The sequence below is a fragment of the Branchiostoma lanceolatum genome, chromosome 7 (assembly GCF_035083965.1).
Source record: "Branchiostoma lanceolatum isolate klBraLanc5 chromosome 7, klBraLanc5.hap2, whole genome shotgun sequence".
NCBI classification, from domain to species: Eukaryota; Metazoa; Chordata; class Leptocardii; order Amphioxiformes; family Branchiostomatidae; genus Branchiostoma; species Branchiostoma lanceolatum.
The window spans coordinates 6,382,696-6,410,614 of NC_089728.1; the positions used below are offsets into that span (position 1 = coordinate 6,382,696).

At 42.0% G+C, this 27,919-nt stretch overlaps 2 protein-coding genes across 5 annotated transcripts; one reads left to right on the top strand and one right to left on the bottom strand.

Annotated features, from left to right (window-relative positions):
* LOC136438868 (uncharacterized) lies at positions 1-19,485 on the bottom strand. 2 transcript variants are annotated; one of them, XM_066433883.1, is made up of 12 exons: positions 19,371-19,485; positions 10,745-10,925; positions 9,962-10,117; positions 9,304-9,440; positions 8,787-8,950; positions 5,384-5,572; positions 4,818-4,907; positions 4,026-4,115; positions 3,563-3,685; positions 2,808-2,939; positions 1,823-1,939; positions 1-1,452 (listed from the first exon to the last, which is right to left on the bottom strand). In XM_066433883.1, exons 1-12 carry the CDS (start codon positions 19,399-19,401, stop codon positions 1,339-1,341), a joined length of 1,524 nt encoding a protein of 507 aa, XP_066289980.1. In that variant the 5' UTR covers positions 19,402-19,485; the 3' UTR covers positions 1-1,338. The 2 variants fall into 2 exon arrangements, with proteins under 2 accessions (XP_066289980.1, XP_066289979.1); XM_066433882.1 differs by lacking the exon at positions 19,371-19,485 and adding an exon at positions 15,161-15,259.
* Positions 18,051-27,609, top strand: LOC136438869 (uncharacterized). Of its 3 annotated transcripts, none has more exons than XM_066433884.1 (8): positions 18,051-18,119; positions 22,701-22,895; positions 23,096-23,136; positions 24,066-24,246; positions 25,207-25,362; positions 25,583-25,719; positions 25,982-26,148; positions 26,503-27,609. In XM_066433884.1, exons 3-8 carry the CDS (start codon positions 23,106-23,108, stop codon positions 26,575-26,577), a joined length of 747 nt encoding a protein of 248 aa, XP_066289981.1. In that variant the 5' UTR covers positions 18,051-18,119; positions 22,701-22,895; positions 23,096-23,105; the 3' UTR covers positions 26,578-27,609. The 3 variants fall into 3 exon arrangements, with proteins under 3 accessions (XP_066289981.1, XP_066289983.1, XP_066289982.1); XM_066433886.1 differs by lacking the exon at positions 18,051-18,119 and adding an exon at positions 18,752-19,057; XM_066433885.1 differs by lacking the exon at positions 18,051-18,119 and adding an exon at positions 19,667-19,772.
* Positions 27,610-27,919: the final 310 nt, after the last annotated feature.

Here is a 27,919-nt window from a genome sequence, read left to right on the forward strand (position 1 = left end):
TACCAAATGAATTTAGATTTTAATGCTGTTGAATGTAGAGAACAATTACACAGTAGCACTTTTCACATGTGCATTTGTGAACACCAACAGACAACACAAGTTTGCTTAGTATCAAAACAGCCGACAACAAAACATGCGACTATATAAACCACATCAAGTAATGTTACACCCAAATGGAATAAAACAGGGTATATGGAATTAAGTCATGTGTTGAGATGCAGTTCTCAACAAAACATTGTGACTATGACTGATACATTTTAAAGACGATTTAACATCAAAAGAGGCCCATTGCAAAGGTTCTGAGAACCTTAACTGCCCTAATACATGTATATCTCTTTTATCTTTCGTGTGTTGTGCCCAAGGGCGATATTCTCATTATGACTTTGTCACATTCATTCTTCAAATTGTAAGAAAATATATTTGATACCATTTGTTAACATTAAATTGGCATTTGGTAATATTGTTATTACACTGCAGTGACTGTAAACATACACTGTTCAACTGCACCATCTACCCTCCAAACTAAGAAGTGCAGGATGGCTCTGACTCCCACAATATTTGTTTGAAATTGCTTCTTTTCATCATATATCACACTTTTCACCCAAATTTAGTACACGAAATATCTTGTTGCCTAAGGCACCTTTAATTTTTTCTGACATAAGTGGTTTGTATTTGCAATGAAATCTTAATAAAACATTTATGTACTACCATAGTGCATAAAAAAAAGTAAAAATGGATGTATCTATGTGGAATAAGAATACTGAAAGATGATACACACATATTGCTTCTTTACGTGCATTTCTTTAAGAGTCACATATGAAATAACCCAATCATGCGCTGGTAAATTATCCAAAAAACTGACATCAAATAATTTAGAATAGTCCTAAACAGTGAAACATTATCAATCTCTTCAAGTCTGAACCCTCAGAGAAAGATCAAAGTTTACGTGTCTTAAAAGATTACCTGTCCTGGAAACTGGTCACATATTTTGTGACTAACAATCAGTAATACAAAAAAAATGCCACTCAACGATGTACAGATCCAAACAAATTTGTACAGACCTAGAACTGGTATCGCATACATGTCATTCAATTAATCCTTTTTAAAAATTTATTTCTCTCTCTCCCACAGTTTGTTTTATCCTCAACAGTGAAAGACAATCAATCTATCGATTCAGGACTCTCAGAGAAAAATGCTTTTTTGCTTCCATTGTTTGCAAAGTTAATCCCCTGCTGAAATTAACAAACACTAATACATAATAAAATTCAACTAAATGTATAGATCTATATGAGTTTCTATAGAGAAGGCTGTTTCTTATGCATTTTGGAAGCCTGATCTTTACTTGGCCTTTTCTGCGTAGAAGAGGCCCCATTTCTGGTCTCCCAGCTCGCAGCGGTGCAGCTTCTCTTTCCAACCATCAATGATGTACCTGAAGTCCTCCTCAGAAAACTCCTGGAGAAGGGGGAGGGGGGTAGACATTAAGATATCGTCACTTCTTTGAGCCTGAAATTTATACTCTCCAAGCAGAGGTTTGGTTCTGCGGTTCAGGCCTGTTTTTTTACGTCTTTTTAGGCATTTGGCTGGTGAAGAGGAAAACCTGACAAAATAGAAAGCCTGACAAAAATGCCTAAAAAGACGTCAGAAACAAGCCGGAGCTAAACCTCTGCTTGGAGAGTATAAATTCATGGTCCATCTACACATTCATTGAGAGCAACATTATGCAAATTGTTACCAAGGCTGAAATTGACATCAAATGGATAGAACAGTACCAAAGCCTCCTGCTAGGGGGAGTCGATGAGGCACTACAGAGGGAAGTAATTACCTTGATGAACTCTTCCTTGTTCGCCTCTGTTCTGGCCACCTCCCTGTTGAGGATGTCAGTGAACTGCTGTGTGCGGTCCTCTGCCTGAACATTTACGAAACCAGCCTCTTCCAAAAGCTGAAGAAAACAGAAAAAGTTGATTTTATTTATGAAATTACTTGTAAACAATGTTTTTCCATTCCTCAAAACAAAGGAGACCAATCCCATATAACTGACTTGCTCACAATTTCCTTAAATCATTTTTGGAGTAAACTTAATAATTTGCTTCAGATATATTCATTATAAGGCCACACCAATTTAATTTGTTGCTTCTCATATTTTTTCAGAAAAAAATTGGAGCAACAGGGCAAAATAAATAAAAAGTTTTTAGCAAATAGTCTGGGGTGAAGTCGTGAAGATAAGGGTTTAAATAACATAAAGAATAAGAGAATTATTCAAATTTGAGCTTTGTATGGCTCATTTTATGCAATGCACATCTTCCTTTGATCTAGTTCTATAATTTCAGTAACAAAATTAAATTACCTTTTGCCATGTAATATATGGATTGATATTGAGAAATAGTTTTAGTTAAGTTATAACTCATGATATGACCACACTTTTTAGGTATGTGCAGGCCTTTATAATCTATTTTGCTGGCTATTGAGTTTTACAACTGAACAAATAGTAAAATTGGGAGTGAAAATTTGGGAATGGGAATAGTAACCCATTTTTTTTTTTCAAAATGGGAAAAACAGGACATGCTATTCCAAGAAGCAACAAATTAAATTGGCGTGACCTAACATCTGTATAATGGATCCTACAGTATATCTTCTACAATCTTCTACCTTCAAATTGTACTAATAATAACATACTCATTGTAACAAAAGGAAATGCAATGTGTGTAATTGACAGTACAATGTTTTCCGTACTTTGTTCAGGAATAAGATTAAAAAAACACTTATATAAACAATTATATATATTCATACATCTTTAGAAAACCACCCACCTTGCCATACTTCGCTGGACTGTAGAGAGTGTAACCCCTCTGTTCTACATACTTCTTGAAGATGTCGGACCACTCCTTGTCTCCACAGCAGTAGTCTGAGATAAGAAGCTTGCCTCCTGGCTTCAGCCACGTCTGGAAGAAAAAATAAAATCTTTAAGTAAACATTCAAGATCAACATACTTCAGATGACTAATTCACTTTCATTCTCTAGTTGGAAAGTTAGACCAAAACTAAAGTCTCATTCTGAAAAAGAAAGATCTTGGATCTTGTAACACTGCATGCAATAATATATTAATGATTCTGTCACTCATTTAAGTTTTCTTACACCCTCTTTCCAGCAGCGGCTGCGACCGCACTACAACCGCTTTTATAAGTAACCAACATCTATATTTGACACGTTTCTCAACGAATTTCATAGATAAAGAGCAAATATTTTTGGTGTTTTTTTCTTCTTGAGGATCATACTTTTGCATCTAACATCATATTCCAGTTATCAATTATGAAATCAAGGGTCATACAAATCCAATGTTGGGTTGCAGTATCTTGGATGAGCAAATCTTAGATGGAGCTCATCAGGAAATGTGTGTGGCCTCACTGGCGTGGATCCGTCGGATAAAGCCGCTTGGAAGCGTGGTATGACTTAGAAGCCAATTGCTGCCCACCCTTGTCAGAGAACCTTGCAGCAGTATAATCAAATACTGGATACTACTGTATGGTTGCTCAGCACAGAGCGCCTAGAGAAAAGGGTGCCTTACCAAAAATCTCTGGAAGAGAGGTAGCTTGTCCTTGATGTGTAAGATGGTGTCTCGGCTGTAGACGACGTCAAACGTCTCAGCAGGGTATTCACGCTTCGTACAGTCGCTTATCTCAAAATGCACCTAGGAAAATAAAAGGATTTTGAAGAAACTAAAGTCATTTGTGGTACATTGAGAAATGCAGAAATTGGATAAAAGTTTGAAAATGTGCTCTTTTCTCATATTAAGACAGATGAGATTTCAAACCTAGCAAACAATGTTTAGTCAGACAGTTATACATTGTATATAACAAATTACCTACTTTCAAGAGATACACAAAAATTTTGTATGTAATGTTTGGACATTCTAGACCATCTAATGATGAAATATTTGCAGCTAAAATGATCAGAGGAATTACAGAGAAGAAGAAAATTGTGCCTTATCTAACTTTAGGTAAAGAAGTGTTTTCGAAGTCCAAACTTACCTTGGTGATATTTTCTTGACTGGCCCTTTCTGTGGCAATCTCTATCATATTGGTGGACAGATCCATGGCAGTCACCTCCGCTCCAAATTTCTGGAAAAAGATAGAGAGTGTTTTTGACAAATTGTTCGTATCACATAGCAGAATGCCAGATTGCACAAAAGTCATACACTGGAGCACCTGGTTGTGTTGGTTCTGTCAGTGTTCGCGACCTAGTTTTGCCAGACACCCCATGAATGTAATACTGCCAATGGAATTTGGTCCCGAAACCATTGGCAAGAGCAACTCAATTTACCAATAAGTATTACTGGTCCTTCTGAATTCACAGTTAAGCGTTGCCAGGGTCCCCCCATGCAGCCGCTCCTGTTAGCCTCAAAGCTCTGCACGTATCCAGAACCCTGCACAACCCAACACACTTATCCAGAAGAGTAGATGACACAGTGTGCTTGGCTAAAATGATGTGAGTCATAACGAAGCTGCATTGCACCATCAGCTTCCTAAAACATTACTACGCTTCTTCTGTAGCCTCCTTCGCAGCCTTCCACAAGCACTGGCGTTTATTATTAGGGGAGCCCTGATTCACGATTTTCAACATACATGACCTTTCTGACATAAGAACCTGGCCCATATGTTGAAAATTGCAAATCAACAAAAAACGCCAGCGCTCCTGGAAGGCCGTGAAGGAGGCTACTTCTTCTGAAGCATTACACTTTGAGTTCAACCTAGCGACTAGGACTGTATGTAGTCTACATACAGTTCACTATTATCTAACTTGTATATGGTCTTGTGTGGTACCTTTGCCATGTAGAAATCACCTCCCCCGATGCCACAGCCCACATCGAGAACATGTTGGTCTGGCTGTAGGTCCAACCTGGCTACAAACTCCTGGAAAATGAAAAACAAACAATCAGAAGAGATGTCAGTCTTCATCATTGACTCCAGCACCACAGACAACAAGGCAGAACTGAGGATGCATGGCAATATACTGCATCATTTGTAAAGCCCGCCTCTAGGGTATCCCACCCAGCCATAATGTATATCGGGAAAAGTGGAAACGCACACACACACACAAACACACAGACAAGCAAGCGGAAATTTAGACTATCTTTGTGCAGTCCCTTTGAAAATGTTTCCAAAATATCTAAGCAAATTCAAATAAATTTCATATTCAATTTTTTTAGATTTACAACCATTGTGACTTAGATATTCTTTTATTCAAAATAATTCAAACTAGTCTATCCAATTCACCATTTTCTGACTAAGAATATACCTTGTAAAATTAATCGATAATGTTGACAAAACAAGCTTCTATAGTTTCAAGTAAATGACATCACATCAGAACACAGTTATCTATTAGTTACCTCTGTAGTTTCTGGTCCACCGGTGCTGACGTATCCATACCCAAAGATCTTCTCGTAGCGTAGGATCCCGTTCCTCGTGTACTGCTGGGCGTCCAGGAACTGCTGGAAGGTCTTGTAGCCGTTGTGCGCCATGCCCTGCAGTCGTCTCTTCTTGATGACCCAACAGAACTGATTCACGTTCTTCTTTACCTGGGGAGATAGATGGCGGCTTTGTTCATGAAACTTGGCAGTCACAACTTTTTTTTTACAACTCCTTCTTTTTATTGGTTTTCAAATGATATTCAACGAATAAAAAAAAAACATGGCACACATACAAAATAAGCGGCAACATGTGTAACAACAAAACTGAAACATAAAGACATTGATCACAAAACGTAAACTTGGGGATACTTAAATTTTCAACTGCAAAAACATTGAAAACTACATATGACAAGTAAATTCATTTTTTAATACGAAATCATTACAGTCATGTGTAAATGATTCAAGCAAATCTATTTACATCCCTGCCTCTTCCAGGTTTAAGAAACCAACATGGCGGCTCTGACGTCATCGCGCAAACGTCCTACCGTGCGTTCCCGCGCTAGGGCAAAGGTCAATTACTTGTGTCATCAGGCCTATGATATCACCGTATCACCGACGCGTGGGCATGACGTGAGAGGCTACGGGGAAACTAGTCAGGCTTCTGTTGGTTTGAATGGTTTAAATTCTGAGCTTTTGAATCGCTCCCTGAACTCCTAAAGGAGACTATGGCAGGTTGAAGCTGAAAAAACAAGTCCTGGCCAAGACATGGATCATACTCTACTCAACACCCCCCTCCCCACTACAGAACGATGTCATAAACCGTAGCGACCGTAACATGATTTATGGCAATAACAAACATATATAAACGTTACCCACGTGCTCTGAGACTTCTAAATCGCACCAACGCATCTACATTTACACTCATTCACTAACAGTAACACACCAATCGCAGAAACAACCCTGTAAGGCTGTAACGTTTATACACATGCATTAAATCCATTCAACTGACACATTTGAACCTGCCCTACCTTTGATAAAAAGTGTTCTCTTCCTTGATCTCCCCACAAATCCAACGACCACGTCACCAGAACGCTGTACGTGTGTGCGACCTTTAAATGGTTAATATTTACCCAGCAGTAACCTAAGTGTGGACCCTGTAACTACCATATTCTACGCCACAAAGTCCAGCTGATCGCATGCGGCACAGCTGAGAGCGTCACGTGGTCTACCATTATCAGTTCGAATTATCTGTGCCAGGCCCTGATCTGTGCGGAAAATTCCATGACGTAAAAGCCAGACATGTCTATACCTTACGCTTACAACATCTACCAGTACAGTCAAACCTGCCCAAGGCGACCACCCGGCGGACCGAGCAAAAACGGTCGCGATGGGCAGGTGGTCGCCATGAAGAGGATTTCCACTCACATGTTTCCAGGTCGAGGTTTTCAAATACAGTACGTAAATGGATAGAAAAGTATGTGAATTTAGACAGCATGACCCCCACTAGGTTCAATTCTCATTACATCGTGTACAAATTTTTGTCATAATTTTGACTACAAAACAATGGTTGCCTCGATGATCTCGCAGCGCCTTACACACACACACACACACATCATCGAAGTTTTACGGCCTAAGACAAATCCCTAGGAAACACCTGCTGGCCCCAGCCTTTTTGGGGCGCCGACCGCTGGATAAAAGGGGCAAAAAGTTTTCGATCTGACAACTTAAGGATCCTATCAAAAGATGAAAACGGAACGGTGTGATTTCGTCGCGCCGCGCCGCCAAGCTCTGTGCGACCGGCATCGAAAGGTATCAGTCAGTGCAGCAGAACGCACAGCGTCCAATAAAGGTTTGTGAGATTCATGGAAATAAAAGGAAAATTAGAATATTAATTTTCATCAATAACTAGAGTATTCGTAAATGTTCATACACAAAAGCATCGTGTTTTAGAAAGGTCAGCGGTACGCCAAATCCGGGCCACGCCAAATCAAAGATGGCGTCAGGACAACATTTCTCGCCCGATGTTTTGCCCGCCGCGAAGTCATTTTTCGTTGGAGTTTAGTAAGACACAGACACATTTTTGTTGAAAATACAAGAAATAGATAGTAATTTCTGTGAAATCTGACTTTTTGACGCCATGCACTACGTACTCGTTTTGAAAATTGATTTTAAACCGAACTAAGTTTGCGGTAAACTATAAGATAGGTACAACAACATCACAAACATTTACAATGTTTATAGGGGGAACGTTTTATTAAAACGCTTCATGGAGGAATCGATGCTATAACATTGCTATTCCATATATTTTTGTCCTTATTTTTGTCCTTCAAAGTCTTGAAAACATTTCCGTGAAATCCGACAGCAAAATGATCCGATGTCACCACACGCTTGAAAATTAGGCGGCCGCCATGGGCAGGGATTGTGCTCTGTGCGGTCCCAATTCGTGGCGGTCGCGGTCGCGTTGGACGGGTGGTCGCCTTGGGCAGGCAGCTTAATGCTTGTGCCTATGGGGAAAATTTTCGGGACCGAGAAAAAGCGGTCGCGATGGCCAGGTGGTCGCGCTGAAAAGGTGGTCGCCTAGGCAGGTTTGACTGTATATGCCCTTGGAAAATTCCAAGCAGATGTAAGGTTACAGCTTCGTCTTTTTAGAGGCTTTTTATACGTCTTTCTTGTCCTGACTTTGGAGAAGACATTGACTTAAGCATACCTGGCCAGACTAGTAACAAGGCAAATTTTGTCGTCATATTCGGTAAATCACACTTTTCGTGCAATAAGTATAACGTGTTACACGGGGAACCAACTTCAATGTGTCTGGTAATTTTTCCCCTTAAGGAAACAGTTTCTTGCTGCATCCTAACGTTACCCTTGAAAATTCCTATTCAACAGTCACATTGGAAGTTAGACCCTAGGCAATAAAGTGTTATCTACTATTAGTACTAACGTTATAATCTAGAGACGGAGTCTGCTGAGTGAGCAAGCTGGGATTTTCCATCACGTGTGCGTGCTGTGGGTTCTTTGTGCCCTGCAGAGAGCCTTGACAGATGTAACAATGCCATCATGGTTTATTTGCACCCGGAGTGCAGGGCAGCCCGCTTGTCAACTGGTGATAGATCACGTTTTTGGCTCTTCATTGCTAGAGAGTAGTGCTGCGTACCTAAATGTAACATCAGGTACAGGTACAGGTTCCGACCGGTACCGAATCCAGTATTCGAATTTTCATCTGCGGCGCACTCGAAATGCATTCTAAATATTCTCTGAAAGCCCGTGTGAGAAATGTAGAAGCCCGTGTACATGTGGTAACCCAGGTTATAAACCAAGTTATCACTCGGTTCGGAACACCCGTATCGAACGTTATCCCGGCCCAGGCATGACAAACTATTACCTTGATGTATGTCTCCACGGATTTTGCCAGCTGGATCTCGAAGCCGAAGTGCATGACCCCGCCGTTTTCCGGCCCTGGTATGGGGATACCGGCTGACTGGATGAGCGAGTCGTAGTCAGATGGCTTCCGGTAGTTCGTTGGGTTGAATGATCGTTTGTGGTTTCCTACAAATTTTCACGATTCAAAATGTTGCTGATGTACTCTTGACAGTTTCTACTAATGCATTCTAACGACTGAACGTAGTGCTTTTGCCTTTTGCATTTTTACATCTTTCATATGATCATGCAGTGACATTCAGTCATTCATATTTCACAAATAGGGTGTTGTGAAAACATTTATTTGCATTCGTGAATAGATTCGCATGTGCAAAACATGTTAATTACGTCGAGGTACGTAACTACACATTCACATTGGATACATCCCGGTTTAACCATTAAACATGGCGGACATTGCTTACGTCATTGTCACGTGATTGCAAACACCATATCAATAGAGGAGAAGATCTGGCTTTAGATACCTGAACGGTGGAAGCAAGACTCTCGGAAGAAGAAGATGCCATCGTCCTTCAGCCAAGTCAGCACCTTCTCGGCCAGAGCCTGCACCTCTGCATCGCTCAGGTACATCATGAGCCAGTTGGAGAACACGATGTCAAAGCTGAGAAGAAAGAAAGAAGAGAGATTTCAGGGCCATGTCGCTCATCCGCGATTATTTACTGGTCGTGTATAAAGAACTTTGCTACATCAATATCGTTCAATTTTTAATCTTTCAATATATTTACAGCTTGCAGCCATTCTTTGGAAGAAACGGGGGGGGGGTGCTGCAAGCTTTTTACAGCTTTCCATCTCATCCGTTGTTCACCGAGTCAATTGTCCTATCAGTAAAAAGTGACATTTTGAAGCGGTAGATTGGCGCATTCCTCGACAAAGGCTGGTGCTGATCAGTCTAAGATTTGGTAGGTCCAACTTTTGTGTTGTATTGGACACATCACAGGTAAATCCTGATTCAGCGTAAGATATGGTCGTGCGGTAACTTGCATGTCCATTTTCTCCGTCCATATCATCTTCATATGTGTCCAGCTTTCGGGGGTAAAGTTTAATAGCGATTGCGAGCTAGCGACCGTTGGAAGCGGACTAAAGCTACCACTGAGCCTGGACTCCAGGCTACCCACAACACACCTCTTTGGAGGCATCTCGAGCTTGGTGACGTCAGCCTGCATGAAGCGGACGTTTCCGTGATGACCGTTGACCTCCTCGTTTTTGCGGATGAACGATTCCATGAAGTCCACGGCCGTCACGTGTTTGGCCTTCTGTGCAAGTGGCGCCGTGTAACGCCTGGAGGGAAACAGGCGAGGATCATGACTTCACAAGATCTATACTACTTGTAACATTGAATCTGATTGGTCATGTAGAGCGTTTGCACACACGTGACTACATATATGATGTAAGCATTGTCAGCCATGTTGGAAAATTTAACCTGGAAGTTGGCAGGTAAATCTAACTTTGTATTTGTAAATACAGTCGCATGTACACATTTTTTACGCATACAAATCTATAGGTCGACTATTCTAGGTTTAGCCGGCCAGCATGGCTATGATTAATCAGAAAATCAAGTCACAAGCTTTATGACTGTACATGTACGTTGGCTTTCATTTGTTTCCTCTTTCAAATGATGTAGATGTCGGGCGGGTACATTGTCGTAAAATACATTTGTTTTCTAAATATGACTTAAAAAGGAGAACTAAGGTATCAGTCGGATAGGAAACTTGAGCAAAGAAGTGCATCAGCGTAGATCACAGAGCGAAGAAGGAACAAGAGTTGCATGGTGTCCATGTCCGAACTCCCGGTGTGAGTGGACCAAATAAGTCAGTCAGATATGCTGCTTGTACTCTTCAGTACAAACCTGGTGTGCTACGCCATGAGGCAATTTACTTGGTATACGATACAAACAAATAAACCTACCCGATACCTGCGCCAAGCTCCAGGATGGTTTTGCCCTCGATCCCAGGTAATAGAGACAGGATTTCAGGCAGCTCGTCTTTGGACAGCTCCTTGGCGTTGTCGTCCAGCATCATCTCCTCCAGGGACGCCTTGGCGGAGTGTTCCCGCCAAAACTGAGCCATTTTATTCCGCGTCGCCTCGTCTGTGAAAACCAGACAGAAGTACGAAACACTTTGTTAGTACGTTGGACAAAGACCGTCAGTCTAAACCGGTATTCATATCTAATAGATATCAAATAGGACCGGCCAATATTCTGGTCGCGACCGTATACTCTAATTATTGGAAGTGAATACCTTGTAAAGAAGAACGAAATTTCTCTGAATATTTCGCAATTCTTACACTACCGTTTCTGTACTGTATTGTCAGGCGTTTCTGTGTAATGCTAAAACAATATCTAGACGAACCAAATATTCTTATATGATTTCTCACACACGCTACAGAATTCTTCGGAAATGTGAAGAAAACATATACACTAAGTTTGCATTCTGTAAAGTCAGAAGACAACATTGCCACGGTACTAGCTATATCATTATGATGTAAGAAGTACATGTTGACGTGGTACAAAATGTGATGAACCGCATCCAGGATCAAACTTTTGCACATAAAGTTGGCTAGCAAGCACGTTTCAAGTTCCTAGTCTGTCACGGTTTATGTTTAACACAGCTGTCTAGGAAATTAACGTTCATCGTTTGATTTTTTTAAACATTCTTAACAGTCAAAAGTGTATAGCAACAACGAAATAGATAAACGCCAGCATACGTTTTGACCGTGACAGATTGCGAGCTAACTTTGCAGTCATGCACCGTGCCACTCAAGTCATTGGTCAACACAAAGCAAATGGCAGCTAATCAAAATACAAAGAAAGCAAGTTTGGCGAGAACTTATGACGTCACACAGCAGACGATGAATCCAAGTAAGGCTTGGAATACTGAAAACACATGACCGAATCGTAATCTATTTTCAGAGCATTTGTTTGTTTGTTTGTTTGTTTGTTTGAGTCAAAGTGAAGCCACAAAATTGTCTGATATGTGCATTCATGTGTGCAACAACTATTTCGGCAGCTGAAAAGAAAACAGCAAGCAACTGAGGCATAGACCAAAGTTGGGGGCTTTACCGACGATTTTGTGACCGTCAAGCCTGTCGACGGTTTGAACTGCGCGTGCACAGTGAGAACCCTTGTGGGTGACATGTCAAAGGTGAAAGCCCCTAACTTGTAAGCAATTTTTGTCCAGAACGTACTTCATACATGTCCAGACGTGTTTTGTTTATGTGCCAGGGGTCTTTAACTTCGACATATTATCCACTAAACATCTATGTGCGTATGCGCAGTTTTATCCGTGAACAGGCTTATCGTCGCCCTCTCGAGAGTTTCCCTCTCAATACATGCTGGGTTATTGCCATTCAAAACCAAGACCTCTACAAAGTTGGTTGTCAAGTTGTTGTTATACAAATATCTTGAATTATTTTCATAGTGAATAAACTGTTAAAATATATTGTTAGTCCCTTGAGTAACCCAAGGAACGAAGTGAAATCTTGAAGAAGCAGATCTTAACGTTACTTTTGTTACCTGCACCACCACACAATTACCTCAAACGCCACCATCGAGCGCGGCCCCTACCCGCGCCGCCCGGCAGGACGGCAGGCAAGAGAACATACGAGCTGCACGCCGCTATACATGAGACATAGGGGGGAAGAAAACCGCTGTCATAGTCAGTCAACATTCGCAATAAAACGTCGTGTAAACATTTCAAATGAAACGTTTTTTCTCCATATTTGTGCAACCTCCTAAAGGGCGTGATTTGACTACTTTTTAGGTTGTGAATTGCTTTGAGGGCGCTTAATTCTGAGGCCGTTTTGGATTTTGATACTTGAAGTGTTTTATTTTAGGTTCTTAAAAGATCGTTAAGTTACGTCAGTACAAGTAGTTTGCCCCAAACTAGCAGCTATGTTTTGAGCATTTTGCAAGCGCGAAGTCTACGAACAAAGGAAAACATTGAAAACGAGTACAAGTACTCGGCGAAGATAAATATGTAAGATGTAATCTAATCGGTTAGGCCTCTCAGCACCCTGATTTTATCGAAGCTCAGATGCCACTACAACCATGAAGAAATTCTTGGTTTCTGAAAACCATCAAGAAATGTTTGAATCCGACCGAGTCGTTGCAAAAAATCATGACGAAATTCTACCAACAGTCATTCTGAAAAATCTTTAATACGGATATAAAACACACAGATTTCACGTATTACAAACTAAACCTTATATAACACGGATTGAAAATTGTTTTTCTTTGAGCACAATTTTGTTGCCAAAATTGTTGTGAAAGATCCTGAATCCGGATCTAAAACGTGGTTACACGCACACAGATTTGAAAAGGCATTACACACCTAGAGACGGATATAGATTTTTCTTTGATCAGCATCGTTTGTCTTTAATTCGAGGAAAAAAAAAGAAGGAATGGCACTCCGCAGACAGGCTGAATTGGGGAATTCTGAGGGTCATTAAACTTGCAAAGACCACATGTCGTTAGTATACGCTCCTTAGTAGGTCAACTGTAAAAGTCACGTGCCGCTCGTATGATGGAAAAGTACAGAGTGATTACTGTACTTATCGAAACGTTCGCGGTGGTTTTATTTTCGCGGTTTTCGGTGACCTTCGGATGCGTATTTCCGGAGCTGTACTACAGAATTGTTTGGAATCCACCGTAAAAAAACATATTTCCCCTTCTACGAAGAAAATAACAACTGAACTTAATATTCAACAATTAACTTGCGGCTTGTTTTTTATGCAGCAGGACCATTGTTACGGTAGCATAACTGAGGGGTCAAAGGCGGTCATATCGACACACACGTGCATGTAACATGGGGTCTATATTACAGAAAACTAGAATGAAAAGAATTACTCCAGAAATCTGCTACCAAGAATGGACTGCTTACGTTACTATTAAACGTCGGGTCGTCTTAGAAAGCGTATTGGGGAAAGCAATTCCATGATAACAGAAAAACGGAATAAAAAACGGAAAAATTAACCAAGACAATTGAGTCTGGATGGTACTTATGATAGTGCTGTACCCCCAAGCCACCCCGTGGGTGTGTCTTTGAAAGAAGGAAGTTTTGTAGGCTCCAAGTGTCAATGGATTTGATAAGATGTAACTTTAAAGGGATCGGAGGGGGATAAGTAGAAGAAAGGGTTATTTACATTTTCTTCTAATGGGCTCGTTTAATGGGTCCCGAAGACCTAGTTCGCCGAATTCTAGATGATGAGTTCATGAAAACATAATCCACCAACGTCTGCCCATTCAAATCACCAGACAGGATTACGTTCGGTTGGGCATTTCTAGACAATGGCAGGCTGCACCTAGGCGCACCTAGGCTGACTGCTGAACTTGTTTTATGTGTTGTAATGTTTAATGAGCCCTGGAAGATTAGCCCCCTGGAGGGGCTAAAGGGCATCTCAATAAACTCAACTCAACTCAACTTGGAAAATTTCCACTTGGAACGAACCACTCCAGATGGTAGGGGTGTTCGATGTCTGGCAACAAGTTGCTTTTGCAATGTTGTTTTACTTAGTTAGGTTGGGTACTTTAAATGGACGGATATAATAATACGTGATACAACCAAGCATAAACAAAAGTCCTGAAGCAATCTCCGCATCTTATCCAGTTGCAAAGATTGATTTGCCTTTAGATAGTCTTAACCTGTGTGTCTAAACTTCATCAACGAACCATAACGTTACATATTATCCGAAGCTGGCGCATTACGATACGCCGAAATGATTTCTTGTCAGTCTGAAAACATATTTGATATTAACAGGTCGACGTGTTTACGGTTTGACTTCCCCTACTGCCAAAAGATAGTTGGCAACAACTTCGGCTGGCTGGCAGGCGTGACACTTAATCTTTCTCAGATCCAAACTTGGCACACCGCCTCGCGCAAATATACGTATACAAAACGTGATTCGTTTGGAAAATACCCAAGAATGAACTGACAAAGTGTTTCCCACATCAATACGTGTTATCAAACTTTACAGATACGAAGAAAAAAAATGAATTGGTCCCACGATCCACATTAAATTTTTTCATGTTTAATGTTCGAAAACAGAAAATCTTTTTTTTTCAAACACACACACACCAAAGAAAGAGAGTTTTCAAGTCGTCTTCACAACACAGGAAGGGTAGCTGTTGCTAACGTGAATATTCTTCGGAGGTTCAACTTTTTACGCGGTTTTTCGAACGGTCAGGGCTGATAGAATTGTACGTAACTAAATACTGCCGTACACTACACTAGCTAATATAATCGTAAAATTATATAAACCGTACTACGAAAAACCTTAAATACTTAAAGGGAAATTATTAGATATGCAACAGATATGGACACTTACTATTGTCGTTACAGTCTTCGTGGTTACTGCATCCATTACTAGCGGACACACCGTTGGGAACCCCGGTATCAAACGGCCCAGACATCTTCGGTTGCTTTAAACCTGCTCCCACAGACGAGAGACACAGCGGCATGCACTAGTGCTAGTAGTAGTCAGGTGGTTTTGCGTTATATAATTCGGTTCGGCGTATGCCTAGGAGAAAGATTATTGTTGGGAGAGCGAGGCGTATTAGGGACCCAGACTGAGAAAATCGGTCAATGTACTGTACAAAGTCCTTTAAATCCCAAGGCTCTGCAGACGCTAGACACGCTTTCTTGTAGGTCAGCTATGAAAGTCACGTGGGACGTTAAAGAGCCATAGTGGCATGATGGAAAAGTACCAGCACCTGAGTGTTGCATATTGCACAGCGGTGGTGGCGAAATGTTACAAAGCGTTGCAACATTTTCAGAATTATTACTGTGCAGTAGCAGCTCCAATGTTTGCAGATTTATGTCACATATTTTTGACTTGCAGCGAATGCATATCGAATGCATATTTACGTGCACATACTTACGGGGAATGTAAGAGTGAATGTGGTATTGTTGATTTTATTCCCCCCCCCCCCCATCGTGAATGAAATGACCCGTTTCCCACGTGTAGCTATGGGCCGCAACACGAACAATAACGGATGTAGTTTGATCGTACTTGTCTAGAAAAAATTGAGTGGTATTGTTTTGATGTGTCTGTGTGCCTGTCCGTGTGTCTGTCTGTCTGTCTGTGTGTTTGTGTTTTCGGATATTTGTGTCACCTCTGGATAGATGATGGTACTAATGATCACTAATGGCATTTGGGACAGTGTTGGAAAGTCGATTTTTTGCACCTTGTTACTGCAGCAACTTCCGGTTTTCGTATCTCGTTACATACGGTGTGCAAGATGTAGAACTTGTGTGATTTTAAAAGGCGAAACAAATTAGTTCTAACATATCTATGAAATACGTTGATCAATATGTCGAATGTTAGCCTCCTTTATGTGCATACTCTCCAAGCAGAGGTCGGTGGGGAAGATTGTGACCGTTTTATGCGCCGTTTTTCATAAGCTATCCTGACGAAAAACGGAGCATATGATAAAACGGTCACAATCTTCCCCACCGACCTCTGCTTGGAGAGTATATGTTCAGGCCTCCCGTGCGGTGCCGGCCGGCAATAATTTTTTTGGGGAGCGCAGATTCGCGATTTTCAACTTATCGGGGCCAGGGTCTTTAATGGGGAACCTCCGTAGGTGGCAATAAGGGATCCCCAGCAAAAGACCCTGCCAGCCCAGGAGGCTATAACATCTTTGGTCGCTCCGCGATCGCCCAGTGGTGGAAATTTCAGGGTATAACTGAACTCCATGGCCGGCCAATTTCTACACTTTCTCAGTAGCTGGATATGTTTTTACAGGGAGGAATTACTAGGGATCTCGTTAAGGCTCGTATGACTTCGACAGCAAATCACGGTGTAAGAAAAATCTTGGCCAGTATCAAGTGGAGCGACTTCATCTCAAACAAGGACGTCAGAACTCAAGCAAAACAACAATCAGTGTCCTCAATCATATGCAAACGACGGTTGAGCTGGCGGGTCATGTTGTTCGACTCCCACCTGAGAGATTTGCCAATCAAGTACGTCGATGGAAACCACAAGGCCGGAAAAGAAGGGGTCGTCCAAAGATGAGCTGGCAGCAGACGATTGTTAGAGATCTCCAGACAGTAAATAGGAGATGGAAGGATGCGATGAGACTGGCCTTAGACAATGCTCCGCCACGGCGTTTTTGGCCAAGCATACCGGGTCACCCCTACTCTTCTCGATAAGTGTGTTGGGTTCTTTTACGTGCATAGGTTTGACGCTTGAGGCTTAAAGGAGTCCTAAAGTCCAGAGGGGGGAGTTATTTTCCAATAGATGATAATTTTAGGAAGTAAAAATGAATACTTTTTACAGTATACGATAAAGTACCCACTAGTCCAATGAGCATCAAAAAGCATTCAGTATTCTACCGAATTCCCCAGATGACCCTCTATTTTCTGATTAATTAGATTAAACAACCTCAGCCTATGGCTTATTACAATGTGCCTGACAAGGCCTGGCAGAAGTTAGATTACAAAAAGAATGTCAGGGTGGTTAAGAAAAACTCGTCTTGCTTTGTGTTCTTTTATATCTTATTAACAATTGGCCTTCTTATTGTGCTTAAACACCCTCATCTATGCCAAAATACTCACCATTAAAGATGTATGATTACACATAGGAAATACATGGGTAGGGTCTGCAATAGCCTGAATTCAATCAAGCCTCTTGTGACCGCTCGCCGGCCTGTAACCGCCTCGCAACCCAAGACCGCGGGGAGGGGAGAGAAACCCCGGACAGGTGGAGTTTGCGTTATACAGACTAGGTCTGCAAGGGTTTAGTGAGTATCATATTGTTTTGAAAAACACACCTTGTGTAATTCACCATTAGCAAAATTCTGTAAAAAGTCTCCTGATTGTGTATTCATTGACACATAATCTAGTGGAAAATAACACCGCCTTCTGGAGTTTAGGACTCCTTTAAGCACCGAAGCTCCCTCATACACGGGGCCGCAGATTTTACTTCACCATCCTAAATGACGAATGCAATCCCTTACAACATGTCCGAGCTGAGCCGACCCTCGGATCGAACTCGGGCCCCAGGATCCACGAAATTTGATCCAGATGGCGAAGCAGCGGGTTTGCGTCACCACTTGCACCACGGGGACATGAAACGTAAAAGAAAATACGCACCTCATTTATGCATCTCAGTCGTCTGGAAATGATTTCAACCAGTGAAAATGGTTTGTCCTTGTCCTTAACGAAGGTCAACGGGTGAATCACTAGGTCACATGACATGTCACAACTGATTCAAGGTTAGTGTAAACAACAGTGTAGCCGCCGGGCCCACATAACGTCCCATTAGGCTTCCGCACGCGATCAGAGTAAGTTCTGTTTTGTTTTTCTGATACATCTACACACTTCTGTATTTGTATGATCTGGCTATATTTCACTGAACAACCTGTCATACCTAACCTTTGCACAAAAATTATCTATGGGACCACTTTTTGGTAGCCTCTACCAGGCCCCCGTCCTATCGCTGGCAAAATAGTAGAAATCGGCCGAGGTACTCCGCTATACAGGGTCCGCTATACAGTGAAGCTCAATTATCGATAATGGAGCTGCACTGTATAGCGGACTACCTTGTATAGCGGAGTACCTCGGCCGATTTCTACTATCTTGCCAGCGATAGGACGGGGGCCTGGTAGAGTCTACCAAAAAGTGGTCACATTAGCCAAGTGGTCCTTATATTATGTAGAGGTGGTAACTTGCGTTTGACTGTGTAGCCGTATTTGAATACATATGCCGTAATAGGTATAATACTAAAGCGCCACAAACCGTCAATCCAGAAACCATTCATCCACAATGTCGTTGTACAATTTGGGCCAATGAGTTCCGTGCTACAGTAATTGACGTGACCCTTGCACAGCTATACAAAAATGTATTTAAAGCATGGTTCATTAGTAAACCATTAAACTAGCAGCGAGAGTAATGGGAAAGCGAACAAAGAGGGGCCATGTATGTACAGTGTAGTTCAAACCATGGGTTGCTGGAAAAATAGTAGAAATTGGCCAAACAGACCGTCAACCCCAGTGGGTTGCAAGATGTTAATCTATGGCTGACTAACTCCTCTGTCGTTGTATTCGGTCTATTTGGTCAATTTTTCAACCAAGCTATGAACCAAGAGCCGTAAAGACTACATAAATGGTCCGGTCCAGGGGTCACATTCTTTGTTCGAAGGTCTACGATACCAAGTCGAAGGCATTCTGTGTCGTACAAAACTAAGCTGTCTCTTGATGGGAACGGTGTCCGTAGATCGACGGTACTACGGTTCTGACCTCCACCACACCATGCTTTTCTATGGGGGTGTGGATGAAGTGGCAGAAAGGGGAGATGATAATTGATCAGGAGAGTCAGTCCGTTAAGGTTAACGGTGAAACCCTACGATGACCAAACTCCCGTGGCAAATATAGTATTCTCCCTATAGCCAGTCTGGTAGATAGCCTAGCTGAAAACAAGCCTACCGTGACAAAACACACGTGACCGGTAGTCACAGAAGGGAATCATGAGTGCAATCTATTCAGTAAGTCGAGTAATTGTTCAATGCGTTAAAAGAGTTAAGAGTCAATACTTACACTCGACGCTTTCACCCCAGCCGCTACTCATCTTGGCTTAGATTGCGTGGTCTTCCGTTAATTTCCGGGGGTTCTCGTCCGGACGTCCGTTAAGTGTTCTTGAACTTCAACTTCTTGCAGCGTCAGGTTGAATGGATAGCGACCCGAGTGCGACTGAAAGTCCTGCTGCGACGGTTGCGTTCTTGGCCCCTTGGTGTCATAAGCTGGGCTGGAAAAAAAGTACAACGCACCCGTGTTTGTGCCCGACGTGTGGTTAGAGTCCACTGAGTTGAGCAACTTCTGCATGTGTACTTGCCCCTTGTTCTCACTGACACTTCCTTCCAGCCCCGACGTATTTGCGAAGACACCACTATTTGGTGGCCCGGGGGTGTTCTGCGAGTAGTGTAGACACAAAACACCGAAGTAAGTAAAACAGATCAACTTGCATCATTATGATACATATTGATAGTCAGTACAGTATGCAATTTTGGCCTACAATGGTTCTTTATAAGCCTTGGGTATTGATTCAATTTTGGAAGTCAGGACTCCTCGATGAGAGCAGCGGTGGTACAGTCCACCGTCGTGGATTATGTCATCACTTAGGAAGAAGCCCCAGTGGTACCATTGCACAAAAACATTGGCGAGTGCGACTCATTTCAAAGTCGGCGGATCGCAAACGTTGAACACGTACACTGTACAACACAACACAATACAGCACAACACAAACAACGCAACACAACACATTGACAACGCAGTATTGTGTACTTTGACCTTGTGTTACTTTAGCATGGTCAGCTCAGTTAATTGTGGTGACGTTTAGACTGGATATGTGGTGGTTAGTGTTGTTCAAGTTGTAGTGCCTAGTGGCATATATCCAAGTTTCCTTGCTGTCTCAGTAGCAGGGTATATGTAATACAGGGAGGGGTTGCAACTTGGCAAGGTACCACCTCGAACATGGGACCCGCATCAGTTCACGTCCCGACCGAAAGACGGGTGCAGCTCCAACCGAGATGCCCTTCCCAGGATTTGTGTGTATGAGTGTGATGTAATTTTGGGGTTATTCATAAAATCAGCTATAATTTGGCTTTTGACTATGGCAATTGCGCAAAGGAGGGACAGTTTTCATGAATCATTCAAGATGTTCCAAACCCAGCTCAAGCTTTTGATTTCTTAATAGATTGATCAATGAGCTCCACAATGGCAGGAAAATGGTGTGAATTTCACTTGGTAGGGCTCTGACTAATGCCAATGAGTTGTGCCATTACTGGTATGTATATTGGTGCCACACTACAACAACCAATGACTTCTGCGCAACGACTTTATGCGGAGGTCAGGTGTACTGCAGCCTGCATCACGTCCATATACTAGCACTCACACCGCTAATTACCCCCACCGTGTATATGTATTTTCCACCCAAAGACACCACGCCACAAACAGTCTTGAAAACCCAAAGAAGCATTTGGTTATGTTATCATTGAGTGGGAGACTACTCTCTCTTCGCAGCCAGGGCCTGAATTGCGAGTTGGCGGAGCTGAATAGGTCTGGACGAGCTGCTATTCGGTGCAAACTCTGAAAACTGTACTTCTATAGCAGACCAGGCCTGTAACAGACTTACTCATCTGGCATGTCATCTGTCTATTTGGCCAATTTCTACTCTTTCAAGCCGCCCCTCGAGTCTGGTAGAGTCTATATTGGTACGATTGCTAAACTTGTAAAAAAAATATCTCAGCCATTTGTTCTACTTATACCTCACTTGTTGTTAACGTTAGAAAACACTAAGTTTGTGAAATTTTAAATATATATAGGTTAATCTTTGTATGGTTTTATGATGAAATTAATCTAATGTTACATGATTGCAATGTTTCTAATTCACACAATTCATCGATCAATTTTATTCGATATGGCTGAACTTGTAGTAATTGCCCTTTATTACTATATACTTGTTCAGATTGCCTTCTACCAAAGTAACGGCTGGAACTTTTAAAAGCTCGCTTAGTCAGCTCATACCAAACCCTTCAGGATACAGGCAGGGGTGTTACAAGGCGACACCTTGGCACCATACCTCTTCGTCATCGTCCTGGATTATGCCCTCAGAGTTGCCATACAGGGAAAGGAAGAAGAGGAGGAGTAGGAGTGTCGGACCAAGAGTGGTCGTTAACCTGGACTTTGCTGATGATATCGCTCTTCTCTCCGAGGAAATCCAGCAGGGCCAGGAGCTGCTACAGAATGTTGAGACCTCAACTGCAAAGGTGGGCCTGACGATGAACGCCAGTAAAACCAAGTATATGGCATTCACCCAGAAGATTCCTGTCTGCTTGAAGATCTAGGGGAAGTACGGGACTTCAACTACTTGGGATCACACATGGAGAGCACTGCCAAAGATATCACTGCCCGGAAGGCGGCAGCGTGGAGGGCCTGCCACAAGCTTGACAACATCTGGAAATCAGACCTCCCAGCTAGGCTTAAAGTGCGCCTCTTCACCCCAACGGTGGAGTCACTGTTGCTATATGGTTCACTCAGAGAAATAGACCGTCACTCTCAAGTTGGAGAAACAACTAGACGGATGTTACACTCTTTCAACAGATGCACTCTGAAGACCATCCCTTGCACTACATGACAACAAGCAGTCGGCAACAACAAACCGGTAGAACTCTCAGAAACCATAACCATAGAACTCTACCTACTTGTAGGACCGAACGGCTGAAGAACTCGTTTCTGTTTCATGCCACAAAACTGTACAACCAGTCACTTTCGTGAACTTTTAAACGTGTAATATGGTAAAAACCATCGTTTTTAAATTGTTTTGATCTTTAAATTGTCCTAACATGTATATTTATGGCTATTCAAACTCGTCATTCCTGTCCGACGGTTTATTCTTGATGCCACGCACACAAGCTTGCAATTATTTTATAGTTCAAGGACATTTTAGATCAAATTGGACTGTGACCTGTATTTTGTATATAATGACTAGTGGAACCGACAATTGTTATTGTCAGTACAATTCAGGATATCCAGTGGGATATCCTGCCAGTCTGCATATTTTGAATAAAGTTGTAGTTGGTGACAAGGCAGTATCAAAAGGGCCAACCAGTATCAAAAGCCACCGAAGTCACTTGGTTTACCGGTCGGCCCTTTTGCCACCGATAGATTTGCTTGGAGATTAGTTCCTTTTCAGTTCCCAACCAAACAGATGGTTAGGGTCGGCAGATTTTTGCCGGGGGCAGTCGGGTAACCGGTAACACAACATTTTGATTTTTCAGTCCTTGACCTCAATGGGTTTTCGTCGACTCTAAAACCGCACAAGACAACGGACACGAGTACTAGTACTTACGTGCTTCCTATTTTTTCCAGCCCAGCTCATGACACCAAGAGGCGAAGAACGCAACCGTCGAACTTTTGGCTGCACTCGAGTCGCTATCCAGTTAACCTACGATTGACGTTGCGACGACTATCAACGGACGCGAACCGCGTACGAACAACAAGGATTAACGGAAGATCCCACAGGAAAAGATCCACCTAAGACCATAAGAGGCCGTGTCCGCTCAAGTAGGTATTCAACATAATATCAATACTCACTGAGTAGTTTTGACGCAGAACTAGATAGTTGAATCTTGTGTTTAGTGTTGAAGCCGGATGAGAAGCCTCGTGATTTAACGTAATTAGTAATCAGCTCTGAGAATTTAACGTAATTCTTAATCAGAGGCGACAATGTTGCGTAATTCGTTATCACTACTCCTCCTGTGCAGGCCCTCCAAGATGAGTAGCGACTGTGGTGAAAGCGTCGAGTGTAAGTATTGAATTTTAACTCAGCATTGAACAAGTTAATTGATGAGACAATATATCTTAAAAACAGTACTCTCTCCCTTTACCGGACGCAGTCGTTTTGTGGTAGGGTCTTTTTCAGTGAGACTATGACAGAACGCACAGAACCCATTGATATTTTAACAGATGCATGGTAGTTGGTAGTTGTAACGTTGGTTCGACCATCAGTTTATTAGTCATTTTCTACATTATGTATAGCCTGAACATTTTACTTCTGTCTTCGGGTTAATTCGAGTGAATTTGACTTCATTTTGGTGGCACTAGATCCCCTATCGTACTTGTTCAGGCATGCCAAGTAACAGTTACAGAGACTTGATTATTTAACACATTTATTTTGTTAGTATTAGTAAAACATGCCAAAACACGAAGTAATTAAAAAAGTTGTGCTAGTGATTTTTTGTAAGAGTAACTCTCAGTAATCACTAGTAATAAATTTTTAAATCCCTTACTAGTGATTTAATGAGCTAACATGCCTTTAACTCATAAAATCACTAGTAAGAGATTATCTAAATCCCTTACTAGTGATTTAATGAGCTAGCATGCCTCTAACTCATAAAATCACTAGTAAGAGATTGTTTAAATCCCTTACTAGTGATTTAATGAGCTAGCATGCCTCTAACTCATAAAATCACTAGTAAGGAATCATTTAAATCCATTACTAGTGATTTAATGAGCTAGCATGCCTCTAACTCATAAAGTCACTAGTAAGGAGCTAGTTACAGGAACGCTAGTGTAAAAATTACAATATATTTTTTCTTCTTCACATAAGACTCCAATTCGACTAAAAAACATTTGGTCGCGACCAGAATATTGACCGGTCCTATGTAACCTTTAGAACGCTGATTTAGACTAACGGTCGACAAAGTGTCTTGTACTTCTGTCTGGTTTTCACAGACGATGCAACGCGGAATAAGATGGCTCAGTTTTGGCGGGAACACTCCGCCAAGGCGTCCCTGGAGGAGATGATGCTGGACGACAACGCCAAGGAGCTGTCCAAAGATGAGCTGCCTGAAATCCTGTCTCTCTTGCCCGGGATCGAAGGAAAAACCATCCTGGAGCTTGGCGCAGGCATCGGGTAGGTTTGGCATGGCCACTTTACAACTTTCAGCGTATACACTGATGCGCTTTTTTGCCAAAACTTTCATTTGGCTGAACTGAAAAATACGTCATATATAGGAAGCAAATGCGTTTGACGACAATGTACCAGTAGCCACGAAATGTACGCCATTCAATTTAAAGAGGGAACAGATGAAAGGCAACGCAAAATGTACGCACGACAAGCTATTCACTTTTGAAAGCCGGCAACGCCTGTAACTTAATTTTCAAAATAATCATAGCCATGCTGGCGGACTAAACCTAAAAGAGTCGACCTATGGATTTCTAAGCGTAAAGTATGTTTGCAGGTGACTGTATGATTAGATATGCGGAATTATATTCACCTGCCAGGTTTAACCCTCCAACATGGCGGACAATGCTTACGTCATATATAGTCACGTGAGTTGCAAACACCCTGTTGTCAGATCAGTGATACTAAGAAAAATGTTGTGTTTCCTGTTACGGCCTTGAAAAAAAATGGACGGCAAATACAACATTCTTCCTAGACTTAAGTATAGTAATACATGTAATGATATCGATAATAATGGTTTGTTGGTCAGAAATTACCCGTGCAATGGCAGCCAGTGCTGAATTGCTGCAGGGTTTACAATCACATACTTAGTAATACTCAACGAGATACATATTTGCTCCACACTTGCACTTTGCCGGGAACTTTCGCTAGGGTCTGGGAGGCTGCCATTCGGCGCCAGCAAGTGACCTCAATACGACATTCCCCAACCTAAGTCAGGTACCCATTCACACCTGGGTGGAGTGAGGAAAGTCGAGTAAAGTCCCTTTCCCAAGGGCACATCATCGGGTCATAGCAGCGGTTTCGAACCCGGGACCTCTCGGTTCTGGGCAAAACACCCTACCGATTGCGCCACACGATGTCACATGGTATAGATCTTGACCCACATGATCCTCGCCTGTTTCCCTCCAGGCGTTACACGGCTCCACTTGCAGAGAAGGCCAAACACGTGACGGCCGTGGACTTCATGGAGTCGTTCATCCGCAAGAACGAGGAGGTCAACGGTCATCACGGAAACGTCCGCTTCATGCAGGCTGACGTCACCAAGCTCGAGATGCCTTCGAAGAGGTGAGTGTTGGTGGGGAAGATTTTGATCTGTTAATCATATGCCAGGAGAGCGGACAATAAACGGGGCATGTGACAAAAAGGACACAATCTTCCCCACCAACCTCTTCCTGGAGAGTAGATGTTGCACTTTTAATTTTACTTTAAAGTTGAAGATGGTATGGACGGAGAAATTCAAAGATACACGATGCGGTCCTGATATCTCTTCTTTTCTTCTTCTCAGCTTTGACATCGTGTTCTCCAACTGGCTCATGATGTACCTGAGCGATGCGGAGGTGCAGGCTCTGGTCGAGAAGGTGCTGACTTGGCTGAAGGACGATGGTATCTTTTTCTTCCGGGAGTCTTGCTTCCACCCTTGTGGTATTTAAAGCCGAATCTTCTCCTCTATTGATTGGGTGTTTACGCTCACGTGACTATGATGTAAGCAATGTCCACCATGTTGGATGGTAAAACCTAAAAATCGCCAATATGAATTTGAATTCATAATAACCCCAACGTAATCAACGTGTTTACACATTCAAATGTATTAACAGATGCAAATCAATGGTTCAGAAACACCCTATTTGTGAATATCTCTATATGTACATACACCAGAAACATTTTGAGTTGTGCATGTTTATAGGAGACCACGTGGTCATGAATTCCTCCAACCCGACGAAGTATCGGAAGTCATCCGACTACGACTCGTTCATCCAGGCAGCCAGTATCCCCATACCAGGCGAAAACGGCGGGGTCATGCACTCCGGCTTCGAGATCCAGCTGGCTAAATCCTTGGAGACATACATCAAGGTAATAATGCCATACCTGGCTGGCTGGGTCATTATAACGTTCGATACGGGTACCGGTGTTCCGGACCGGTCAGTATTCTAAATGTATCGCGTGGGCTTCTATAGAAAGATTTAGAATAATTCGAACGCGCTTTGCGTGCGCTGCTGTCGGAAATTTTGATACAGACGTACATCAAGGTAATAATCACAAATCATACAATAGACCTCTAACCGTGAACCCATCAAACCCAGGAACACTGTTCGGTCTTCCACTTTTTTAAGACTACTGGTGTTGTTTCAAAGGTACCACAAACTCTAGGAATCTAGGGAAAACTGTATGAACCCAAGGTGAACCCTAGCTCATTTCTATCCCTAGGCAAGGAACAACGCGAATCAGGTCTGTTGGGTCACCAAGAAGAGACGACTACAGGATGGCGCTCAGCAACAGTGAAAAGGGCAGGTTCTGGCCGTCACGTTCGTGTCCCTGTTTGCATTTCAGTGGGTCGTACCTCAAACATGCACAGCATCGTTGTGTTCCATCGTCAAGTTTTAAAGTACTCCTCTGGCATTCTCCTCTTTGATCTGTAGACACGTAACGTTATAAGTGGTTATTTGAGTTGGTCATCAGCCGAGACTGAAATGTTCGAAAAAGCTTGAGCTACGATTAAAAAAAAGCAAATTGGGACACCAACATGGAGGTACTAGGTACACCCTCCTTGGTACACCCATTGAGGACGTCAAGAATTAATAACATAATAGCTACGAGGCATTGATTTTAGGACTGTAAAGTAGTAGTTATGTTTCCCTTCACGGAATGTTAACATATTGTTTTTACTCCGTTTCTTTATGAACGTCTTCTTCTTTCCAAACTTATCATCATGTGATATCAATGACCTGGACCAGACAGCTGTCACCCTGGCCACTGGTAAAATAGCAGACACCCTGCGGGGTTCGATTACCGTAATGTAGCAAGTGGCAGGACAGAGCTGGAAGGACCAGACACCGTGTACGTGTATAAAACTGAGTGGGAGTAAGAATGAACAAACCAGTAGTTTGTAATAAACCAACCTGTAGTTTGTTAGGCTAGACCATGTGATGGATAGCATTATGTTTCTGCTTGGAAATGTTACTTTTCTAGTTACGAAACTAGTACCCCCCCCCCCTTCTCCAGGACTTCAGGTACATCATTGATGGTTGGAAAGAGAAGCTGCATCGCTGCGTGCTCGGAGAAATTGGGTCTCTTCTATGCAGAAAAGCCCAAGTAAAGACCAGGCTTCCAAGATGCATAAAAACAGCCTTCTCTATAAAACTTGTTCGGATCTATACAGGGTTTTATCTTCAAAAACAAGTATTTTTTAATCTCTGAGGGATAGATAGGAATTATTTCACTGTTTGGGATAAAACAAACTGTGAGGTTTATATCGAATTATATGACTTTTTTTGGATATTCTTCCATTGTTTCAATAGAATTGCAAACAAATAAGGAAGGTGTGTATATCATCTTTTCGGCATTTACAACCCACAAAGATACTTCCATATCTAATATGGTCTATGTATGTACTAGTAGATGAATGTTAAATATCTATTTTGAATCCATTCTAAGTCACCGATAGGGTTTTAAGATAAAATTTATGATAAATTTGAACTATTTTGATATTTTAGTCACAATAGTTCTAAATTGTTCAAACAATTAAAAATGCAAGTTTTAACATGTTTGAATTTATTTGTTGGTAACATTTTGAAAGTAGCTGCAGAAAGATCTCTTTATCTAAAACAGTTTCTAACATTTGTTT

Coding starts and splice junctions, on each gene's coding strand:
- LOC136438868 (XM_066433882.1), bottom strand. CDS start 15,245: ATGTCTGGGCCGTTTGATACCGGGGTTCCCAACGGTGTGTCCGCTAGT. Junction 4,116..4,817: donor GTGATTTCTACATGGCAAAG/GTACCACACAAG, acceptor ATCTTTTTCCAG/AAATTTGGAGCGGAGGTGAC. Junction 2,940..3,562: donor CTCTCTTCCAGAGATTTTTG/GTAAGGCACCCT, acceptor TTTTTCTTCCAG/ACGTGGCTGAAGCCAGGAGG.
- LOC136438869 (XM_066433884.1), top strand. CDS start 23,106: ATGAGTAGCGACTGTGGTGAAAGCGTCGAGT. Junction 23,137..24,065: donor CTGTGGTGAAAGCGTCGAGT/GTAAGTATTGAA, acceptor TGGTTTTCACAG/ACGATGCAACGCGGAATAAG. Junction 25,363..25,582: donor CTCGAGATGCCTTCGAAGAG/GTGAGTGTTGGT, acceptor TCTTCTTCTCAG/CTTTGACATCGTGTTCTCCA.